Genomic DNA, 24,351 nt, shown 5'->3' with positions numbered 1-24,351 from the left:
AAATGCATTTAAGCAGAGAACTAACACTGACTAACAATAAATTTAATTCTGATTTTTGAATTTCAGATAATATAATGAAAATTAAGGTGGCACCTTAAAAGGTAATAATAAGTACACTGCAACTACATATGACTTGGAAACTAGAAATCACAAAAAAGTTATTGTGGACTTTTTTTTTAATTGTAAAAAATCCAAACAACTCTCCAACATGATCTCTGACGAAAAAATATTAGCAGCACGTAACTGATAAACAGAGTTTAAAAAAACATGATTTGACAATGAGCTCCGCGAAATAATATGTTTCTTAGATAACTTGTAAGCTCTATGGCTAACCTGGTTTTTCATCTATGATTCAAAGCAATACATTAACAAAAAATAACGTTCAATGAAAATACAATCAAATTCATATAAAATTATTTCCAATGCCAAGAGATCAAGGAGGCTTACGAATACCTAAGATAAGTGGCCATAAGGTTTTTTCTAAAAATTGATAGTGAGAATTATGAATTGATCCAATTATAGATTCTTTTTCACCAGCAAATTCAAGAATCTCAATTCGCCTCTTTGCTTTAAGAAGTTGGAAACTTTTCTTTCAAGAGTTGGAAATGCCTGTTGAAGTTAAAAACAAATGTGAACTTCTATGTTGGCTTGGGCTGATTTGAGAGGAAGTTTCATTGTGAATATGTCGCTAGAACGATGATAATTATTTGTTCCTTTTAATAAATAAAAGATTCATTTCTCTCAATAAAAATAATAATTTATATGAAAGAGCAACCTTATATCCAATTTTTGGAAAAAAATCTGTGAGGCTAATGTTACATAGCAGACATGCAAACGAAATTGAAAGATAAATATTAAGGACATCCAAACCGGCTATTGAGTTCACCAATAGGGACACCGAGTAATGTCTCCTCATTTGATTTCAGCAAAGTTTTGAGCTTGATTGGATGAAAATTTTATTTTTGCCTCAAGGCTGGAGAATCATTGAATGTTACAATTGAGTACAGGATGACCTGAACAGAAGCATAACCTGGCTCAACTATACAGTAGTGGAATTCTAACATTAAACATAACTCTAATTTCTATTGCGGTCGCTATTGTTTTTGTTTAGATATTTCTACACCTGACTTTAATCCCTTTCACAATTTTAACCAGTATTACTCAGCATTCTGAGACTTCTTCCTTGATAGTGTTCACAAAGTCATGGCCTAATCCCCACAGGAACCTATTGTGTTCACAGATTATAGCCCAGATGGTCTATATAAGCTGTATGCGTACCAGAAATTTAGTTATGATATTTTCCATTAAGTGTAGAGCATATGTCTCAAGCCTTAACTATTTGGTCTCTTTGCTTGTTCCCCTAAATGATGAAGTTGGACTGCTGCCAACGTATGTCTTGAGATCTCAGTTGATACTAGTTCCCGCATCATGCTCACTAAACTATCACCAACTTTACTGGCATTAAAGTGTATGTTATTTTCAATGCTATTCTGTTGAGACTGCTCTGTCTGAGACCTGAGCATAGGTATCATCAGCTGAGCAATTGTTGTATGTAAAGCAACAGAAATGCTCTTCTCTGTGGAGTTTTCAGATGATGCAATACCCACTCCACCCATTCTGTTCAGGCTGGAAGAATTCAAAAAGTTACTACAGGATGCAACAGAAGCGTCTGAATACTCAACAAATTCCGGGCCCAACAAAGAGCCTTGTGTGTGATTTGAATTCTCATATCTCTGAGTTTGAGTTCCACAGCAACCACGACCACAGTGGCTAGGTACTCCTGGAAAGCTACCAGCAAATAATTGATTTGGATATATAGGTGGACTGCAAGATGTCAAACAAGAATAATAAGGTTTATCATGTGTTGAGGGGTGTATAAATGGAGAGACCCTTGTAGTTTGTCCAGACACAAAAACATTGGATTCCATGGATTTTTCAGCAATCTTGGTTTGATTTGCAACTGAGCTATAGCGGGTAAATGCACTCAATCTGGGAGTTGGACGAATGAGGTTATCATTTATTTTGGCTTCAGGCTTATGCTCGGCAGCCTGTGCTTGGTCATTATCATCTAGATAACCCCCTTCCCTATTCTTGTCATCTGCCTTATCTGGCATATTCTCTAGTACCCTCTTTGGATAAATTAAGTCAGGACTTCCAACTTCACCTCTGTCTTCTATCAGAGAATTAACAACCCCATCTGCACTGTTGTCGTCTCCAATTAGCTTATTCTTTTCCATATCACCACTGTAATCTTCTTTCATCTTTTCAGACCCACTTGAAGACAATTCCTTTTTCCACTTGTCAATTCCAAGGTATTTGCGTCTTAGAGTGGAATTCCAGTGGTTCTTGATTGCATTGTCAGTTCTTCCTTGTAGCATCCTTGCAATGGATGCCCATTTATTTCCATGGATTGCATGGGCAGCAACAATTGCTCGATCTTCTTCATCTGCATTTACAAACCAACCATCAGTCTGTAAGCAACATAAAGCAATGAATGACAAAGCTAATATCAATTAGCATGTCAAACATATTTTATCCCCAGCAAAATTTCATGTTAAGTAGGTGCATCCATTTCAAAGCTGTTTATATCAAAGAACATAAGGAGCTTACAAATAAATATCTGAATTTTTAAGCATAGAAGGAAAAGATCAGAACACATAAATATCTTATTGGAAGGCAATATATAACGTGTAACAAACTTTTGTTCTTGGCATGCACCCACAGGTGATAAAAACTGGCAAGACTAAAAGCTGCTGACATACAACATCAATATTCACTACAAACAAAAATACAACAATGCAAGTCTAAAATTTTATGAACTCTCTATTCATTAATCCAATGCATATGACGGGGCAACGTTTCCCCAAATTTCACCACTTATCTGTTGTCACAATGTCAAGTAAGAAATAGATACAAGTCCTAAAAAAAGGTTGAACTGCCATATTTTAAGCATCTAGAACTGGAATGCAACCACTTTTCTAGGTTTATATACGACATCAATTTTGATTGTAACAAAGTCGATAGCAGTTTCATAGAGGTCAGCCATCAGCTCATATCCACTGTCGGGCATTATAAAAAGTAAGATATAAAAGATAATGTGGCAAAAGGAAAATACTATACTGTAAGAGACTCTAGGCAACAACAAGAACGCAAATTATGAATCCATTATTAAATTCTAGTTTTTGGTTAATTAATTAGTCTCTTAAATTTTTATGGGAATCCGATCCATGTATATTTATCTCTATGATGACCAATTTCCATGAGTAATCATTACTTAAATGATATTTTCCTTGTGTTGGCAATAATCACTAAGGCGATGAGATCCACAGCACACACAAGCACCTTTAAGAATTTGTTAGCCTTGCAAAATTTAAATTTAGAATTATGGAAACAATACAACATAGAAATTCAATCATAGAGCACAAAAGAGATGTTTGTGGGCCAAGATTGATGAACACATTTAGACTTATGGAAACAATGCAACATAGAAGTTCAATCATAGAGCATAAAAGAGATGTTTGTGGGCCAAGATTAATGAACACAAGTGATCACTGAGAGGGGGGGTGAATCAATGATATTCAATAACTTTTAAAACCAAAAGTGTGCAAATGCTAAGGATACTGATAAGATAGAAACACACACACAAGTAAAACCACATGACACAAGATATATGAGGAAAACCCAATGTGGCAAAAACCTCAGTGAGAATAGTTGTTGGAGTCTATTGCTTTGCTCCAATCCAGCCTCACAATGATAAACTGATTACAAAATTTAAGGCACCAACCTCTAGCTTTATAAGCACCAAATCAAAGGAGCACCTACCCCTGCTCCGAGCACCCACTCAAAGAATTACAATGATATCCGATTAACAAATGCAATAAACCATCTTGTTACAAATGTGTTTTGTAACACTAACAAATTCTTTCTGCCTTCTAACTTTTGTTCTTCCTCTACTGAAAACCCTGTCTCTGCTAAATGCTCTATTTTCTATTCTTTCTTACTTTTTTTGTTTTTCAGAACTGCTTATATTATTCGCCAACAACACTATTTTTCTTACACAACTTACCTTCACATTGAACTTTTCTTATTTTTCAATTTTTGAATCCACGAGTTTTCCCTCCAAAAGAGAAAAATAAAAAACAGTTAGTTCCAACAATTACAAATCTTGTCTCATTGTTACAGATCTGCAACCATCTGTCCACACTGACTAGCTATTTCCATCTTTTCTCAACAAATCTCGGCGTTATTTGTGTGCACTAGATTTTTCCCTCTGTCACCTGATTTATTCTTTGCATACAAATTTTCTAATTTTTACAATCTCCAACTGACCGAAGAGATCTGGTATCCTTCCTCTCTGCATTCGAGCTTTGTTCTTGTTTCATCCAAGTGGAATTCATTTGTCCTATGTGTTCCACGTCCTCAACATCCTTCTATGTCATCAAGTCAACCTTGGTCAACAGCTCACATGGACCATTCAACAATCGACACCTCATTGGTGATGAGGAAGACATGTCGATTTCTTAATTTCTGATGTTTGTAGAATTTTACCCAGACCCATCTCCCATTACAGCGAAGAGCCTTCTTATCGCTATAGCTAGGACCGACCGACAAGAGGCAATTATACTTGTACCGACAAACCAACTTACACCAAAAGGAATCCTTGTCACCAAGACAGTTTTATTATCATACCAAAGCGGAGGTATTTTGGTGTAGCAACAAAGAGTGGCCAAAGGGAAAAGAGGTCTTGCCGAAAAAAATTTTGCCACCACACAAATGTAATATCCCCCTTAATTTTTTCAACTTATTTCCAATTATAATCACAACAAGATTCACCCATTAAGGTTAGAATAATCAAACTTGCGCAAAAAGGAAATGCTGAAAGTAACCCTTTCACTTTTTGATCACCAAGAGCCCAATCTGGGAGGGTGAGAGCATACAGTGTTGAGAGGATCATTAGATGCAAGAAACTGAAATTGATTACAATACTTGGGCGGCAAGCCAGCCCCTTCCACTTTTCAGCGGGATATGGAGAATATTGAAGATCACTTGGCGGTAAACTAGCCAAGGACAATACAAGAAACTGAAGAACAATCACTTACCACTTATCTAACGGGAGGACTAAAATGAAATTACAATCAACTCAACCACTTATGCAGCGGGAGGACAGTATTACAATATTCAAAATAGGCAACAAAGTCAGCCTCTTCCACTTATGCAATGGGACTAATAGCAATAATCCAATTAGATAGTTGTTAGTACTATTAACCAGCTTTACAATGCACAATATGGATTACAAATTAAGAGAAATCACTATCCAAAAGATAGGCGGCAAGGCCAGCCTCTTCCACTTTGCAGTGGGTCTAAGAAAGATCCATAGAAATTGTTGTTAGTACTACTACCAGCATTACAATATGAATCATAGAAGATAAGAATGAAGAACCAACAGCTGCAAACAATTACCAGGACCTTCCTCTCTACTCCAAAGAACCCACACACTCTAAAACCAACTCCACACAAGAAAGACACTCCAAAATCAAAAATCTCTAAATCTGATATACTCCCAGCACGCTGAAAACACACAGACCAACAACACCACATCCCACTAAAACAGTCACAACTTGCTCAATTCTTAACCAAATGACATGAAACTGAAAGCATAAGATCACTAGGAGGTAGGCGATCAATCCTAGGACAACAAAACATGGCAAACTGACCCCGATAATTTATGCACGCATCCCAAAGCACTCAGCCACATAGTACGACCAGCTAGGGTATGGTTTTGCAAAAATAAAATCCAAAACACCATTTTAGACTCTACAAACTCACAAAATGAATCGCCCAAACCAAAAAGAGAGATAGAAGAAATACCCAAAACGAGGAGAATGACACACTGAGACCTACGACCAGTAATCTACTTTAGCACGCGGAATCTACTTCAGCACACTCCGCGACCAGCAACAAGAACACTCCGAAACCACACAAATCTTCACCAACGTTGAGCCCAATTTGCTCCTCTGGATGAGAAACAGTCATACATTCAACTAGGCACTATCTTTCAAGCACAAAACTGAGGCACTAGGAGGTATGCATCCCTCGAAGTAAGAGTCTAATGGCATTTCGATAGCACTTCGTTATCATAACAAGATTGGATACCCAAAACATGAGGCCAACACTCTTATTTATAGCTTTTGAAGCTCCAAATTCAAATTCAAATTCACTCCCAAATGCACATTCAATTCTCTCAAATTTGTTATTTGCATTTCATTTCTTTTTTCCCCAAAATCATTTAATAAAAAATATCAATAAAGTGCATTATGGCGTCCAAAGTAAATAAGTGAACTATTTCATAAAATTAACATATTTCTTTCTAAGGCGTCCAACTTGCCTTATTAATAATTCGCTTATAAAATTTTTTTGCCCAACCATGAATTCGCCCAACATAATTGAGAAAATGACTTTTTAATATAACTTAAGCAATCCCTTTAATAAATCGTCCATTTTTGCCTTAAGTTATAATTCAACTTAAAACATCATTTTCCATCAAATATTGAACTTGCCGAAACAAGCTCCAAGAGTATGGGAGATCAAGCTGAAAGAACTGCCCTGTCGGATATAGCCACTGCACTGAGCTGCAAAAACCCTGCCAAAAATAGCACTGAATTACTGGAACACCATGTCAAGCTGGATTGCTAAAACTAGCTTGTGCTGCACTGGCTCAATCTGAAACCCTAAAATAGTGCTTACTAAAATAGTATCTCCAAACTCCATTAGGGCACAAACCAGGAAACAATTGTCACTTACAAAAAAATAGTAAGTCTGCCAAAAGTGAACAAATGGAGATGCATGTCACGCTGCTGCGAAGCTCTCAAAAAACCCAGAAAATAAACTATCCTCACCCTCACTAAAAAAAGCATTTACTAAGAAAAGCATACTGCTAAAAATACTAAGTGCGTCTAAATGCATTTTAACCATATTTTGAGAAGTCGTCGCAACTTACTAAAAAAAGTAAGTTTGGAAAAGTCCTCAGATTCGGTTGCATGTCCAACCATCCTGAAGCTCTCTGAAAACCCAATAGGAATGCAGAATCCAAACTGTCAAACTCCCACATACACCCCCTGAAAACACCAAAGAATCCTCCTAGAAAATAGGAAACCCTAATTTCTGCCCCCAACTAGCCTACGGGCCTCTAAAATAGGCTAACGGCCAACTGAACTAATCACTGTGGAGAAGGGGACATTACAACACAAGGGCCCCACACGGCCACATCATCCGCACACCAGGACCAATAAATATCTTCCACGCAGATCCCTAGAGCATTCAGAAAAGTAGGTCCTGTACAAACACATCAAAACTTGTGTGGACAAATCAACTAACGGCCAACTGAACTAATCACAGCAGAGAAGGGAGCATTACAACACAAGGGCCCCACACAGCCACATCATCCACACACCAGGACCAATAAATATCTTCCACGCAGATCCCTAGAGCATTCGGAAAAGTGGGTCCTGTACAAACACATCAGAACTTGCATGGACAAATCAACACGTCCCAACAAGATTCCCCGAAATGCATCATGTCATGGTTTGGCGAAGAGACTAAGAGATATTGTTATTTTCCTCTTTATTTCTTTTTGTCACCTTCAAAATGGACTGTCGAGATCATCGCACGATAGCGTGATTAGATGATCTTGCACACGGAGGTCAATGTCGCAACTCTACCACAGGCCCCACATAAATGGACCACATCTTTGACCAGATCAACAACTTGCATAGGCGTGTGATTGTGCAATTAAAACAAGGAGCTAGTTAAGGCTAACTCCGCTACCCTACCTTCCTACTTGGCACTTGGGTCCCCCAAGAATAAGACACCACCAACGTGGACCATTCAACTGCTGCCACCAAGACTTCAACAGACACACGGATGAGGTGGGGACCTGTTGACGTGTATTTTGTACACCATCATACACAGAATAAAATACCTAAGGGCATCTTATCCTCTCTTGAATAAAGTCTCTAACTGCTGAAGATTCGCATGAAGGATCAGTTAGGATGACTCCAATGTTCTGGTTAGTAGGGTCTCTACGTGTGGACAAGCACCAGTGGTATGATGTGATTTGCTGTATCCTCAAGGGGTCTTACACTCCGAAAGCTAGAAATTTTACTAAACTAAGAAGCTTTTTCAAAAAATAACAAAAGGATAGGGTTTGCAAGAGGTCTAATCTAATCTAACCCTAAGAATGACTTCATGTGGACAAGACTTGGCAAGATTCTACCAACTTCAATTTCGCCATAAAATAACAACTCAATTGAAATTGATGCGATCTTCTAAGGTAACAAATGATTTTCAATGCATCAAAGATCAAAGACACTACCACGAAGGTACATATCCAAGATACAATAATGATTGAAGGTTAAGTGATTCAAATATCTCCAGTCGACCACGCAAGGCGTTCCCACAATCAGCAAGAAGCTAGTGGTTTGGATTACGAATCCTACCAAAGATCAAGTCTCACACTATGTCCTTCAAATTAACACACTACTTTGATTGAGCATGATTCAAATGAATTGAACAACCATGAAGATAACCAAGAAAGTTGCAACAAAACACCATAACTTCAATATTTCATTGATTTCAAAGTCATCATATACAACAATTGTTTGAATTCCTTTCCTCAAACTCAATCTTGCTACAAAAATAAAAATTGCTTCTAATCTCTCTAATACATCAAACTTTCTCTCTAATCTCTTAACTATCTCTCTTCTCTAATCTATTCTATTACAAATGAAATGAAAATGAGGGTATAAATAGCATCCTCAATTACAATGAATGGTCCAGATTGAAAGCAGATCAACGGTCAAGATCATGACACCTAAACCCTAATTAGGTTTTGTTACAAATAGTTCCCCTTTTATTGCACAACATTAAATGCATAGCCAATTATAAATTTGGCACGAAAATCTAGGAGACATAGACCAATGACAAATAAGATGCCATGTCATCTATAACAACCTCTCATCTAGAATCTTATTCCCTTTCCAATGCTCCTTTTTAGCATATGCAATGAATCTTGATACGATTCCTTCGATCTCTGCAATTGGAATCTCGGGAAGATTCTTCATATTTTCCTCCAAATGGATGACCTGATCAAATGCATCTAGAAGAGCTGCGTCCCATGAAGATTCAAGTTCCTTTGTTCTTTCAATCAGGAGCATGGTGGCAAACATCTGATCATATTGCTCGTCTGTGACATTAGTGTCCTTACAAAAGATGACCTTGATTCTATCCTCTAATTCCTGCATACCCACATCTGTCTCGACTTCGATCCTCCTGCCAAGAATGGTACGTAGTACCTCAAATACTCTGTCCTGGATCGGATTGATCACCTCCTCCACTTGGCTACATCTAGTACTGATGTCCTCAAAGAAAACACTCTTCATATGGAGTAAGGTTGACCATTGAAGCAAACTGTGAGGTCCTCCATCCATGATCTTTTCCTGCGCTAAGACCTTCCTTGATGTGTGTCTAATTACTTTCAAGACAGGAATGATAACATCTTTGGTATGAGCGAATGCGGCTACTGTTATCATCAAATTGTGGATTATCTCAAGAACCTAGATAGCTTGATGAATAGTCTTCATCATCCTTGTTATAAATTCCACGGCAACTGTATGAGATTTATCCATCCAAGTACTCGTACGCTGGACCATATTCCTGAATCTTTCTGCCTCATTAATTGATTGAAGGGGAAGTGCCTGTATAGGTGATCTCGCTGGATCCTGACGTCCCAAAGGTTCATTGAGATGACTGAAATATGTCCTCCATGCACCGACCTCTCTCTCAAGCTTTCTATTCTTCTCCATTTCTTCTCTAAGCTTGTCTTTCAATGCCTCAAATGAATCGGTGGCATCATCTAGTGTCTGCTCAGCTGCGGATGGACCTAGCTCAAATGTCTCTACATCATATTCCTCTGCTAGGATCTCACCTTCGTACTTGTCTACTGCCGGTGTAGCTATCTGTAATTTTCTGGATCCAGTCTCATCTCGAATCATCTTGGACATCTTGGTAGCCTTCCTCTTCTCTGTTACTTCGTGAGAACGTCCAACAAGGCTCTCTAAATCAATTGCATTATCTTCGTCCTCTATCACGATCACCTTGGTTAATCTTTCCTTCAACCAATCTGGGATGGCCGATCTTGTCTCTTGAACTTGAATTTCCTTATGCACTACTTCTTCTTGTCTGGGAGGAGATGTTATTTCGTTGCCTTCTCTATCTTCATCTAACTCATAATCCTAGAGAGATCCATCTGGTGACCCTTGCAATGCCTGTCCTTCCTCCTGCCTATCATTCTGTACCATCGACTCCATGGATTCTTCTACTTGAAGTGTCCTCTTCTCTGGTCTAGAAGATGTACCGGATGAACGATCACGATTGACTCCTTGCTTCCTCTTGGAAGATTCCTTCTTTTCTGATCTTTCTTTCCTCTTCGAACCTCTTGGATGGAGATTGCCCTCACTGGCACATCGAAGGTTACCTTCACCTGAATTTATAGGATTAGGATTGCCTTCACTTACACTAGCTCCACCTTCGGCTGGCTTCTCTTCCAAAGTGAAAGTCATAGCTATGCCTTGCTCTCTCAACTTCTGATGCTGCACATCAACCCATCTGCGAGTACAAGACAAGATTGGAGCCATCAAAGCGTCTAAATCCACGACCTCGGGCTCATTCCAATCTAACCTTACTGATTTGCTTTCTCGATCATAGGATGACTGGAGATGTCTGCCACTGTCCTGTGCTTGGTCGGCCACTCTGTAAATCTTGCATTTCCTGATGAAATCCAAAGGCAATCTAGAATGCATTTTTCGTTTCACTTCAAGATCATCTAAGAGATTCATCATAAAATCTTCAATTTGGTACTCATGCTTAAACTTCCTACCGACTGTCTCTTCTAAATACCCATGTGGATCGAAGCTTTCTCTCAAAGCAAAGGATGAAAAAGAATACAAAGCTAACTCCTTCTCTGCGTCATCCATGGCTAAAGCATTAGGACATACCTCAACTGAATTGCCCAATATGATAGGTACCGGAACTCCATTTCCATGTCTGTGTCTGAATGCCTTCGCATAAGCTGCCAACTGTCTTGTTACCTCAAGTAACACAATTCTGTCTGTCGGATATCTTGGCAACATGTATGGAAGTGAAGGACATCCATGAACTCTGATATAAGTAAACTTCGGAAATTGGATAAACCAAGCACCGTACCTCTTTACTAGTTCCTGTGCATCCTGAGATAATCTGTTGTGAATCCCGCCTTGCAACGTCCTTGTGATGTTCATCGTGAAGGTATCATTAACTAACTTGTAGTTGCTTCCTGGCGGATGATGCAAGTGGACATAGGAATCACAAACTCTGACCTCGCCTGGTCCTCTTCCAATCACTCCTCTGTGAGGTGGTCCTGCGTACTCGAAACTCCTGATCAAGGCATAGATGACGTATGAACTCATGTGGAAGGACTTGGTAGCTTTGAGTCTCCTCAACTGTACGTCCAAGCAGTGGCTAATCATTCTAGCCCAATGAATTGTTCCTTTACCCTGAACTATCACCTGGATGAAGTAGAACATCCATTTTTCAAAATAAAAGGCTTGAGGTGCACCTGTGACTCGGTTGAGCATTGTAATCAAATCTCTGTACTCCTCCTGGAAATCAATCCTGTGTGGTGTGTTCGGTACCTTACTCAGGCGAGGACGACTCTTGAGTAACCAGTTCTTGTTAATGATGCTTAGACACGCATCTGGATCATCTTCGTACATTGACCTGGCTCCTTCTATGCTCTTGTAGACCATATCTCTGTGCTCTGGAAGATGGAAAGCCTCACTTATAGCTTCCTCTGAAAGATAAGCCAAAGTGTTTCCTTCCTTGGACACGATCGTTCTGGATTGAGGATCATAATGACGAGCACACTCGATCATCAACTCATGACACTGTACTGCTGGAGGGAAGCCGGCCGCCTTAATGATGCCACTTTCAATAATCCTCCAGGCGACAGGTGATGGCTTGCCAATGTAAGGGACATCTCGAAACTTCTTCATGTTGAAGTTGCCCAAGTTAGTATCTCCAATGTTGTTCCACTTCGACACGATCTTGGTCTCCACTTCTTCGGTCCTTTGATCTTCCTTCATGAGAGCTGGACGACTGGTGGATGCTCCCGCCTTCGAGGTCGCCATACCTACACAACATTTCATAATGAGAAACTAGATCTTGCAATATATATCATAGATTAGATTAATTTTAGGAAACTTCATGATAAGTCTTTGAGTTATCATTTCCTAAAAACGATTGAGCTAGGGGAATTCAAAATTCAAAATTCAAAATTTAAGCTATGACGATCAACGTTCAAAATTAAAACAATAAAACCATACCGCCATACCTCACTAGAGAGCTAACTCTAGAATGCAAAACAAATGGATTCGCCTAGGCAAAATTGATATTAGATGGCTTTAACGTGATCTTCTCTTCAAATTAGCAACTTCGCCACCTTTCAAGTCTTTGACGTGATCTTCCAATATCCTTGGCAAGTTCGCTCAAATGGAAACTAAGGTTCGCACCCCCTTTGGGTAATAATTCGCACCACCTTGCTTGAAAATGAAATTCGCACTCTAACACACAATTCGCACCCTCCTTTGTCTTCCTCAAATCGCATGTGAAATGGTAAAATGATAATGTGAAAATAACGATTCTCACCTCTCCTTTATAAGCGCTCACACCTCAATTACCACTAGGCCGACCTTGATAAAATTAGGCAATTAAAAATGATTTTTTAAATAAATAACAAGGCCGACTTCCATAAACCAATTAATACCAAGCGCTCCATTTAATTTTTAAATTAATAATTAATAATTAATTATTAAATGCCATCGTTTTTTATTAATAAATTCGATTTTTACAAGGCAATAATTAATTAATGATCAAGTGCAAATTTTAAATGCTTTCAATTAAATATCGATTTTCCTAGCATTTAAATAAATTCAAAATGTGTTTGAGCGCCAAAATTTAAAGATGAAAAATGCAAACCTTATCGCCCTGGTCCCTGACTGAGGGACAGGAGCGATCCATCAACTTAGTCTCGATCCTTGTGCCTTTGACGTTCAAAATCTTCATCCTTACATTGAAGTTGGCATTTTTGCTAGGATTTTTGAACTTGAGTGTCTTGCTTGTGTGAATGAGTGCCTCTTGAGGTGATATCGCTCTGGTCCCTTGGAGAGGGACAGGAGCGATCCCTATGTTCTTACTTGAAATTCTTCGTTCTTGACTTTGACTCCTCGTTCATTGCCTTTCAAACGACATTTCAAACCCTTTGCAACTTTGTTTGTCATGATCTTCGAAGGATAACAAGTGTTTTAGTAAATATCGCCCTGGTCCCTTGGAGAGGGACAGGAGCGATCCTGGTGTTTTCTCCTTGATTTCGCTTCTTAGATCTCAAATCTCCATCATAAGGCGAATAACAATGTTATTTCTTCATTCCACACTTGTCTCACTTGACTTCTACAAGGCGCATTTGATTTTTTGGAAGATTATCGCCCTGGTCCCTTGGTGAGGGACAGGAGCGATCCTTGTGTCTTGGCTCAAATTTGCTAACTTCTAACCTTTGCTTCTTGTTCATCGCCTTCCAAATGGCGTCCTTGATCTTGCCTATCCTTGCCTTGTCTTGATTTTGAAGGAAAATGAATGATCCTATGCAAATCGCCCTGGTCCCTGGCTGAGGGACAGGAGCGATATTATCTCCTTAGCTCAATTGATGGTTTTTTGCCGTTCGAAACCTTTGCATATCATCTTGTTAAGACGCCTTAGACCTTGTGCGACCTCGCAAAACCTTGACTTAGCATGAATTTTACATGAATTGGCAAATATGGTGGATATCGCTCTAGTCCCTGCCTGAGGGACAGGAGCGAACTTCAATGTCCTGGGCCTATGGTTGCCTTCATCAACTTGCCATTGCTTTCATTGTATAAAATGAAGTCCTTTGATCCCTCTTGGCCACTTAATACTTGATAAACTTTCGAAATCTAGGCCTTTATAGGAATTTCGCTCTGGTCCCTGCCTGAGGGACAGGAGCGAACTTAGGTATTTTAGTGCAAATCCTTCATTTTAGCGGTCTTTGTAACTTCGTGCTTGATTGAGACGCTTCGAAACGCCCTTGCCACCTTTCACCTTGACTTGGAGTGGTTTGAACTTGAAGAAAAGGCAACATAATCATTATATCACCCTGGTCCCTGACTGAGGGACAGGAGCGGTCTTGCTCTTGTAGGCTCCATCTCACTTTGCTAACTTCAAAAATTATCTTCAATGGTCTTGTAATGCTTCGTTTCACTCATCCATGCCTTGGAATTCATTGTAACTTGGCAAGAAATTTGTCTGAGACAAAAATCGCTCTGGTCCCTGACTGAGGGACAGGAGCGAACTTGGGCATTTGGGTCCCTTGTTGGTGTTTGGTAATCTTCAATTTGTCTTCAACGGGTTCAAATCACCTCCTTTCTTGCCTTCAAACTTAAAACTTGCTTGATCTTCGCCCAGAACATGCCCTATGAAGGATTTCGCTCTGGTCCCTGGGAGAGGGACGGGAGCTACAATGGATTTCGCCCTGGTCCCTGACTGAGGGACAGGAGCGATTCTTCCCTTTTGGTTCATTTTTCTTCACGACGGCACTTCAAGTTATATTCATTTGATAAAACACATCTCCTTGGACCTTTGTAAATCGTCAAGTTGTTAAAATCCTGCAAGGACAAAGCAATATTTGATTTTAAGCTCCGGTCCTTCACTGAGGGACAGGAGCGATTTTGACTCCTGAGGCATTTCCGTGTTCGTGAAATTCTTCAATTTATATTCAACGGAAAGATCACGCCTTTCTTTACCACTTCCACTTGAAAAATCATCTTGATCCTGCGGAGATAGTAAGATTTTTGAAAACGAGCTCCGATCCTTCACTGAGGGACAGGAGCGATTTTGCTCCTACAGGCCAAAATATCATGATTTCACAAGTTTAATCACTTCACAAGGCAAAAACAAATCATTCCTCATGCCCAGGATCAAATATCAAAAAACTCAAAATTTGGTCAAAATCACTCAATTGGACAAAATTCGCAATTTCATCATCAACACTTAGACAAATTAAGACTCTGCACTCAAAATTCCAATTGAAAATAGACCATTCTGGCGAATTCATTCCATTCAAAATTGCATCCTACAAAAGGAAGCTTAAAAAAAACTCTCAAGACTGACTGGATTCTGGCCTGAAAAGATCGAAAAGTAAACCCTAAGGCTTGACCCTAATCCAGACAACTGACGAACTACCAAAACCCTAAAAAGCAAAGCGAAAGGCGAGCAAAAAAAACGAGCAAAAAGAGGGGGTCCCCATTTTAAATGGGGCGATGTGTGAAATGGTCACAACAGGACCATGCAAACCATCCAACCGCACAACACAGCATCACATCGAAGGATTGAGTTGTTGGAGGAAATAGGAAAGAAGGAACAACACAATCAGAATGGGTGCTACTTCCGGTTTGACCCGATAGCGCAATAGTCAACTTGAGAGAATAAATCCGCAGCAGCCACATAGCCACGGGTCCCACACAACACATCACTACCAAGTGAACCAATTAGAGATAGCCAACAGGACATCTGCAAACGCTCGGACAATCGTGGGCCCAACTATCGGAGATCGTAGGTCGGCCAAGAATTGAAACCAAGAACAACTTCCACTTTTGCAGTTGAATGCGATAGGCCGATAAGAGGCTTTTCACCGCGGGGTCACACCATATCGGTATAACACAAAGAGACTGATAAGAGGTGAAAAATCTTTCACCGAAACAAAGTCATGCTGAAAACAAATAGCATCGGCAAGACTTCACCAGGCCGCCTGAGCATAAAGTGAGTCTTGCCGAAAAGCACGGTCTCACCAAAAATTGCAGAACCAAGGGTTTTTGGACATTTTTGAATTCTACAACTTGCACACATCAATGGCGATGGATCAAACACACTGCGGAATCCCCATAGAACAAGAAACCGCCTTGTGTACACCACTGCACACTTGAAATCACTTCTTTGTGCCTCCCAATTCCTCTTCTACCTGCAACACATCTCTTTTGCAACTCCACAGCACATGCGATAACCTGTGTGTCATGCACTTCTTGTGTGTTATGCGCTTCACCTATCTGCAACTGTTCTCTTGTTGACATCAATGACAATCCAATGCCAACAAAGATGCCTTAATATCCAATATGTGGAAATAGAATAAACCCTTAAGGTAGGTTAGAACCAAATTAATACTCCTTAGGGAAGAAGCCATTTCACACTATATCTCTAAGAGATCCAAAACACGATATCATACTCAACATATATGCTTACAATGATATTCGCCTCTTTATATAGACCTTCTCCCAATAATATAATGGAGGGATGAATCACTAAACCCATGCAGGCCTGTAAATTACCTAATATAATTAATTACTCAATATAACTAACTTAAGGGATGTGTGCTAAATATGGGCATCTCCATCCACTTAAATGCATTATATGATGAGAACACTGATTCTTTGGCATTGAAGACGCTTCAAAATAAACCATAATATAAGATTATTCCAAATGTTGCAAAATAATATTGGAGAATAACTGAAGGCCAACTTCAATGGATGGAGATATGCTGATACGCTATGAGGGTTGTGCCTCTTCTTTCACTCATGTCTACTTGGGATTAGGTGGATGGGATTCAGCTCTCATTCTCATGCGTCAAGTTTTTAAAATCTTAGAACATCCACTGGGTTACTCAAGACCCTAATTAAGATAAGAAACTGTCATCCCGGAAAAGATTTAAAGCTTGTCAAAAGTGGAAAATGTAACAGCAGATCCTGTGGGAGATAGTTGAATTGTGCACCATAAGTTGCTCTCAAGCTCAATCCCATCTCATGCCTGCATTTGCTAGTTTCAGTCATTTTCCATTAGTTTTCATATTGTTTACATAAGATCTTTGTACTAGACTGATTTATTTAAGCATTAGACTTGTTAATTGGTTTTAGGAAGTGTTTATTGAGCTGATATAAATTAAATCTTTAGTTGAAGGATAAATTGGTAGAATCTTCAAACATGTTTACAAATCACAGTGATAATGATCTAGAACCCAGGTGGTCTGGGGAACAATCCTATCTTAGTGAAACACATAATTATTGAATATGCAAAGGAAACCAGAAACAAAATTAACCAATACACATTCGAATGCACAGAAGACTTCTAGCAATAATGTGCTACTTTTACTCAAGACAAAAATTGAAGTTACAGATAGCAAGGGTGAGATTGAGAATTCCCGTGACTATTTTTCCTAGACTATTTTTCTATCCATCCTACAACATAAAGGATTGAATCTTTATGTACAAAAAAGTTACATGTGGTTACAAAATTGTACATTCCATTACTGCCATTACTTGGCCTTCCAACTGCCAATGGTTGGGTTCTTGCCATTTACTACTCCACGCATATTCTAAAAATTCAACAAACCAAAAAAAACTGAATAACTAGAATGTGGTAAAAACTCAACAAAATCCTTGAACATTAAAAAAAACACATGAATTTGTAAAATAATATTTAAAAATGCATAAAACTGAATTTACAAAGGTCATAAGTAGTTTTTCTTTCATTTATAGATCAAAAAACAAATTCAATTCACATCACACTGTCATATGGTTATAAATTACATATCTATATTAATATTTTACAAATTTCATCCATGGAAAACATGGACCCAAAGCAAATTTTTGTGGGGTTATTGTCTTATACGTATAGCTGCACCTCCTTGTTACAATAGCTGGTTGGCAATATTCAGATGCACCCCTTAGTAGAATTTTACCTCTATATGTCAATCAGCCTTATGTGCACCCCTTAGTAGAATTTTATCTTTATATAGCAATCAGTCTTACGCTTTCATAGTTGTGCACAGCTTAAACTTGGCATGCGGAAATTGAATTTCTCTTTTGTGAGGTGAACATCAACACAATAGGCGCACGCCTAAGTGTGTCAATCTCAGAACTTCTATATTAAACAAACTTCTTTATAAAGGGGCACACTTTGAAATTATGAAATTATATCTGCAATCCTTAGGCACATGCCTATGTACTGATTTTGAGCTCTAGAAACTAGACTCATTCCCCCCTGTCAAGTGCATGCCAAAACATATAGGTATTTCATTCTGAAATATGCCTTTCTAGTGCAACCCTGAACACACTCAGCACTTTTGAATTTAGGCACCTGTCAATGCCCCCGCCTAAAAGAACACTGCCTTAATCACAGCAGTAATAAATACAAATACCTAGGCAAATAAAAAAAATATATATATATATATTTAATATTAAGGGCTGACTAGATAATTTCAAAGGAGGCCGAATGGAATTAAATATCAAGAGGGCCAACCAAGTTTATAATAAAATTAAATGAAGGCAGCATCCAGTTTTAAAAAGATGCAACTCTTGCAAGGACAATGGAAGTAATGAAAAGATGTGACTTTTCCCCTCAATAAAAGATATAAAAGGAGAGACGAATTCATTTGGGGAAGTCATCATTGGGGAATGAATCGAGTCTGATTGGGAATTAAGGAAGAATAGCAGATAAGGAGATCAACATAAAGAAATATGAGAATAAAGGAGAGTATAAATCTAGAACAGCAAGAAGGAACGATCAGATTTAAATCAGAGCAGAAACTAAGAAATAAAAGATTTAAGAGCAAACAATTCAGACCATCGACTCAGGACAGCAAGTCAGAAATACAGTCCACAATCAATTAACCATCAATCAAGAATATCAATACATTTATATAGATTGCAATACTTAATAATACTACTATATCTTGAGTAAATTCTATTATTTTTAAGAATAGACCTAAAAGAGGACATTACAATTGGTATCAGAGCCTTGATCCTGCCAACCTGAGAATCAAGAGGAAGTGTAAATGCAAGCAAGCGAAAGAACTCAAAGGGCATTAGAGAGAGAAAGAAGGAAACTTGCAGCAGGCAACAACTCTACTCAAAACAATACAATGGATGAACAATTGGGAAATGAATTAAGGGCTTTCATGGAACACAACGAACAAACAACTCAAGCTCTTGTGGAGGAAAATGAGAGGACAACACTACTACTCCTATAAACTCTTCAAAATATGAACAACACAATTAGCACTCTTAGACCCAACCAAGCTAATGGGAGGGATGCCACTTCTAATCATTCAGAAAATGATAATAGAGCTCTGCTACAATCAACACCAAGGGTAACTAGACCCCCCTTCCTACCTAAAGAAGGGCCACCAAGAGAAGAAGAAGAACAAACCATAACTTAAATGAACTTGCTGAAGCTTATTCAAGACTTAACACGAAAGTAGTTAGGATACATATTCCATTTAGGAAATATTGTGAGGATACAAGAAGAGTTTGCAACGAGTCGACAGATTTTCCTCTTCGAACTTCTCTAAGTTAGACCTCTCACTGTGAGAGATATAGCTTGAGCAAAGGAGACACTTCGGCGACTAAGTGACTTTGGTGTTGGATTGGTTTTGTGCTACAAGCTGCTTTAGGAGTCGTTCCTTTTGTATCGACTCATGCAAAGATAGATGATCAATCTCATCCAATGGAAACACATTGGTATTTGGTATGTAGTGTATTTGAATTAGGCTATTTTCATCTTCATGTGCAAAAATGTGTTCAAGTTGTAGTTTTAGGCTATATTGTAAAGGCCAAAGGAGAGACGTGATAATACTTCCTTACTAGACTAATAGCTAAAATAGGAAGTTGCCAAGCATTTATCAGATGTGAAAAAATATATATATATATATATATATATATATATATAAAAAGGGTTGCAAGGCTGTGCTTTAAACAAAATTGTATCATTTCTCCACTCTTTAAGGGGGTGTTATTTTTTTTTTCTTACTTTTGCTAACAAAATGGCAACCAGTTCTCCCAAGTTTCTTCTTCCAAATTCCCAATTGTTGCACGGGAATAACTATTCCGCATGGAAGACTAAACTCAAAACTCAACTCGAGTTTGAGGAAGTTTGGGATGTGGTTAGTGGTGCCACATCACGCCATAAGACAGATGTCGATAAACAGAAAAAAATTGATCAAGCCGACAGAAAGGCAAAATTGATCATCTTATTCAGTGTGTCTGATGATGTCCATCCCTTCATCCGCAATTCGTCCACAGCCAAAGATGCATGGGACAAACTCAACACGGTGTATGAGGCAAAGAATCAGAATCAGATCCTGAATTTGCCAAGTCAGCTACATAGTCTGAAGATGAAGCATGTAGAATAGTTAAAATCCTTTCTCAAAAGGATTGCAAAATTGAGAGCTTCCTTACAAGCGTTGGGAGAAAAGAATGAAGATGCATTTTTGGTGCCTATTGTTCTACAGGCATTGCCTCCCAGATATAAAGTCTTTGTGACAACTTTGAATGTCACTGAGACAACACCCACTTTTGAGAAGTTGGTGAATCTACTTCAAAAAGAAGAATCTCCAAGGCACGAACATGAGGAGGATCATGCCATGACTACTCGCCATAAAGGAAAGAAGCCTATGCAGCAGTTCAGTAAACCTCCCAAATCTGGAAATTCCTCCAGACCTCAAAAGAAGTGTCCAATCTGTGATAGAGTTGGGCACAATGTGAAAAATTGTTGGTACAACTCCTTCAACAAAGGATCTTCCAATAAACCACCTCCAAAGAAGCCATTTCAAGGTGGCAAACCACAATGGGAGCAAAAGAACAAACAAAAGCAACAAAGCAATGTTGCTGAAGCAGATGATTCTCTAGACGAGGAAGAAGTGCTATCAGCTCACACTTCAGAAGATCGTTCACAATCCACCTCTATATGGTATGTGGATTCAGGTGCTACAAATCACATGACTAGACAAAAGTAGTGGTTTCACACATTGAAACCCCATCACGGTACAATAACTCTTGGAGATGATACCACTCATGCCATCAAAGTATTGGTGAAATCTCTTTGAAGTTTGGAATACATGAGTGCAAGGTTACTAATGTCTTGTATGTGCCAGGACTTACCAAAAATCTTCTTTCTGTTACTCAGTTTCTTGATCATAACCTTAGGATTGAATTTGATTCAACTAAGGATAAAAAGGTTTGTCTTATCATAGATAAGTCTAAAAATGATAAGGTTGTTGCTAGTGCTACTAAGGTTGGTACAATGTTTAGGCTTGATACAATTGTTCATAATCAAGCCTTAGTGACTAAGGATAATGATCTTTCCATGCTTTGTTATCGTAGATTCAGTCACTTAAGCACTAGTTATTTGTTGCAACTTTGTAAAAATAACATGGTCAAAGGGCTTCCATCCCTTGAGAAATCCAATGCAATTTGTTCTAGCTGCATTGTTGAAAAACAACATAGAGCACCTTTCTATCCCAGTGAGCATCGTGCAAGCCAAACTTTGCAGCTGGTGCATGCCGATCTGTATGGTCCCATGCCACCTAGTCACAATGGATACAAGTACTTTCAGCTTTTTGTTGATGATCATACAAGAAAAATGTGGGTGTTTGTTTGCAGCATAAAGATGAAGCTTTTTCCTATTTCAAAGAGTTTTGTACTCAGGTGGAGAAAGATACGAATCACTCTTTTCGTGCCCTCCACTCAGATCGAGGGGGGGAATACACCAGCACCGAATTCTCCACATATCTGAAGGAAAATGACATTCAACATCAACTAACTGCAGCATACACACCCCAGCAAAATGGTGTTGCAAAACGGAGAAATTACATCAACATGGAGATGGTCCGCAGTATGTTGAAAGATTCACAACTAGAGCGTGCATATTGGGCTGAAGTTGTGCACACTGCAGTTTATCTTCTAAATCGTGCTCCAACCAAAGCCCTCGATAGCATCACTCCAGAAGAAGCATGGATAGGGGTGAAGCCTTCTATCTCACATCTTCGTGCTTTTGGATGCACTACTTATATGCACATTCCTAAACAAAAAAGAAAGAAGCTTGATGAAAAATCCATGAAATGTATTCTTCTTGGTTATACTAGTGAGTCTAAGGCATATCGCCTTATGGATCTTAACACAAAGAAAATATACATTAGTAGGGATGTAATATTTGATGAGAAGAGTGAGTCAAGTTCTCCTCCCGCATCATCACCTACTTCAGACAGTGCTCCCATACTTAACATGGATGGTAAAAATGATGGGAATGTTGATAGTCAATCACCACCCATCAATATCACAAAACCATTGCCAAAATGGTATACTAGTACCATTCGAGATGCAAAGCTAGATAGAGTTCCAAACACTTCAACTTTAGGTCCGAGGACTCATAGCATGGCTCGTAATGAGGTAAATTTTGCACTAATGACTTCAGTTGCTGAAATTTTTGAGCCATCTACTGTTCCAGAGGCACTTGAATCAAAGCCTTGGAAAGAAGCTATGGATGCAAAGTATCAATCTCTGATGAAAAAAAATACTTGGGAGCTTGTTGATCTACCACTTGGTAAGAAAGCAATTGGTTGTAAATGGATTTTTAAAACTAAGTATAAAGAAGATGGTAGTATAGATAAACATAAGGCTAGACTTGTAGCCATGGGCTATGCTCAGAAAGAAGGTATAGACTATGAGGAAACCTTCGCTCCCACTTGTTGTGACATATTCACACATCGCCCCATTGCAAATGGGGACCCCTACTTTTTGCTTTCTAGGGTTAGTTTTCTTGGTCTTTTAGGTTCTTGGCTATTAATCTTTGCATTGGAGAGTTGCCAGTGAGCTCATTAGGATAGGATGGTCTGCTTAGGCTCAAATGGGTCAGCAAGTGATCCAGGTCAAGGTCTTTGTTGAAAGTTTCCTCTTAGTTAGGCCTGGGTCTTGCTTCTAGGGTTGAGTCTTGATTGACTTTGAGGAAGTCTTTGTATCACGTTAGGAATCTTGCCTTATGAGGCCTATGTCATTGAGTTAAGGAAGTGAATGGAGGTATGTGTGCAGGTGTTCTCAAGGATTCTTCCCTTTGAGGGTTTGAGATTGGTCCAGTTGATGAATGATGAAGTTCTTTTACTTCTAGGCATTGATTGATGTGAAACTGACAAATTTATCCATGGAAAAGGCCTAACGACCAAGCCTAGACTTGAAAACTTGAGAGTTGAATAAGAATTTGAGCACAAATGCAAAATTCGCTCCTGACCCTTCCAAAGGGACAAGAGCGAAATCTTCCTTAGCTCCCTTTTGACTCCTATTTTGGACAAAACCTTCACTTTAAGGCATGGATTGGGAGGAAATAAGCTTGAATTCACCCTTGGAGACGCCTTGGACAAACTTAGGCCTGGAAATTTGGAGAAAAAGGTCAAGAATTTGAGCATTATTCGCTCATGACCCTTCCAAAGGGTCTAGCAAATTTCTCTAAAAACCTCTCTTGCTTCTAACATGGGTTAAAATCCTTAATTCCACGCCTTGACTAAATGAGAAATGACCTATTTATGTCTTGTGAGCGTATTCAAACAAAATTGGATGATGAAAATGTTAGGAATTTGACCAAGATGGCCAATTTCACTCCTGACCCTTCCAAAGGGTCCAAAGCGAATTTCCTTTGATCTCCTTGTTTAGGTCAAAATCTTTGGCGTGATTGAGGCAAGGTTGATCCATGCATACCTTTGAAGTGAGTTGCAACCAAGTGAGATGAAGTTCTATGAGGAATTTGAGCCAAAAAAAAATCAATTTCGCTCCTAACCCTTCCAAAGGTTCCAGAGCGAAATTCCTAGAGGGGTATGTACCTTCCAAGGGTACACAAGCGAACTAGTCAATAGTTGCGTTTTGATCCCAAATTTGAGCAAAGAAAACCCTTAGGCTGCCTTCTTAGCATGGACCAAGGTCAAAACATAAGTAAAATGAAGGATAAATTGAGTGAAAATATGAGTTTTGCTCTTGACCCTTCCAAAGGGTCCAGAGTGAAATTCCTCTTTAGGTCCTGTCCTTCCAAGGGTACCTGGGCGAAATTGTTAGGATGTGCTTTTGATCCAACATTTTGAACTAGGCGCCTCCTTAAGGTGATTTGTTAGCATATTCTAAGGCCAAGACAATGTGAATGAGGGTGAAGTTTGGATGTTTAAATGATATATAAGACTAATTCCTCAAATTCGCTCTTGACCCTTCCAAAGGGTCCAGAGCAAATTTCCTTGGATCTCCCTTCTTGGCCCTAATTTGCATCATAAACCTTATCCCTATGGCGTGATTGAAAGAGAATTGATGTGTACAACAAAGTCAAGTGATGAGGAAGTCAAGGATTTGAGCATAATTGCAAATTTCGCTCCTGACCCTCTCAAAGGGT

General features: G+C 39.0%; 1 protein-coding gene across 1 annotated transcript; it reads right to left on the bottom strand.

Annotated features, from left to right (window-relative positions):
- Positions 1–1,331: 1,331 nt before the first annotated feature.
- On the bottom strand, positions 1,332–17,505 carry LOC131858379 (uncharacterized). Its single transcript, XM_059211608.1, has 3 exons — positions 17,430–17,505; positions 2,700–2,776; positions 1,332–2,471 (listed from the first exon to the last, which is right to left on the bottom strand). Exons 1-3 carry the CDS (start codon positions 17,503–17,505, stop codon positions 1,332–1,334), a joined length of 1,293 nt encoding a protein of 430 aa, XP_059067591.1.
- Between the last annotated feature and the right edge of the window lie 6,846 nt (positions 17,506–24,351).

The sequence above is a fragment of the Cryptomeria japonica genome, chromosome 9 (genome assembly GCF_030272615.1).
Source record: "Cryptomeria japonica chromosome 9, Sugi_1.0, whole genome shotgun sequence".
Lineage (NCBI taxonomy): Eukaryota > Viridiplantae > Streptophyta > Pinopsida > Cupressales > Cupressaceae > Cryptomeria > Cryptomeria japonica.
The sequence above is the reverse complement of the archived record's forward strand: the minus strand, read 5'-3'. Positions and strand labels throughout refer to the sequence as shown.

Coding starts and splice junctions, on each gene's coding strand:
- LOC131858379 (XM_059211608.1), bottom strand. CDS start 17,505: ATGGCAAGAACCCAACCATTGGCAGTTGGAAGGCCAAGTAATGGCAGT. Junction 2,777..17,429: donor GTACAATTTTGTAACCACAT/GTAACTTTTTTG, acceptor TTTTGTTTGTAG/TGAATATTGATGTTGTATGT. Junction 2,472..2,699: donor GGTGCATGCCAAGAACAAAA/GTTTGTTACACG, acceptor TGTTGCTTACAG/ACTGATGGTTGGTTTGTAAA.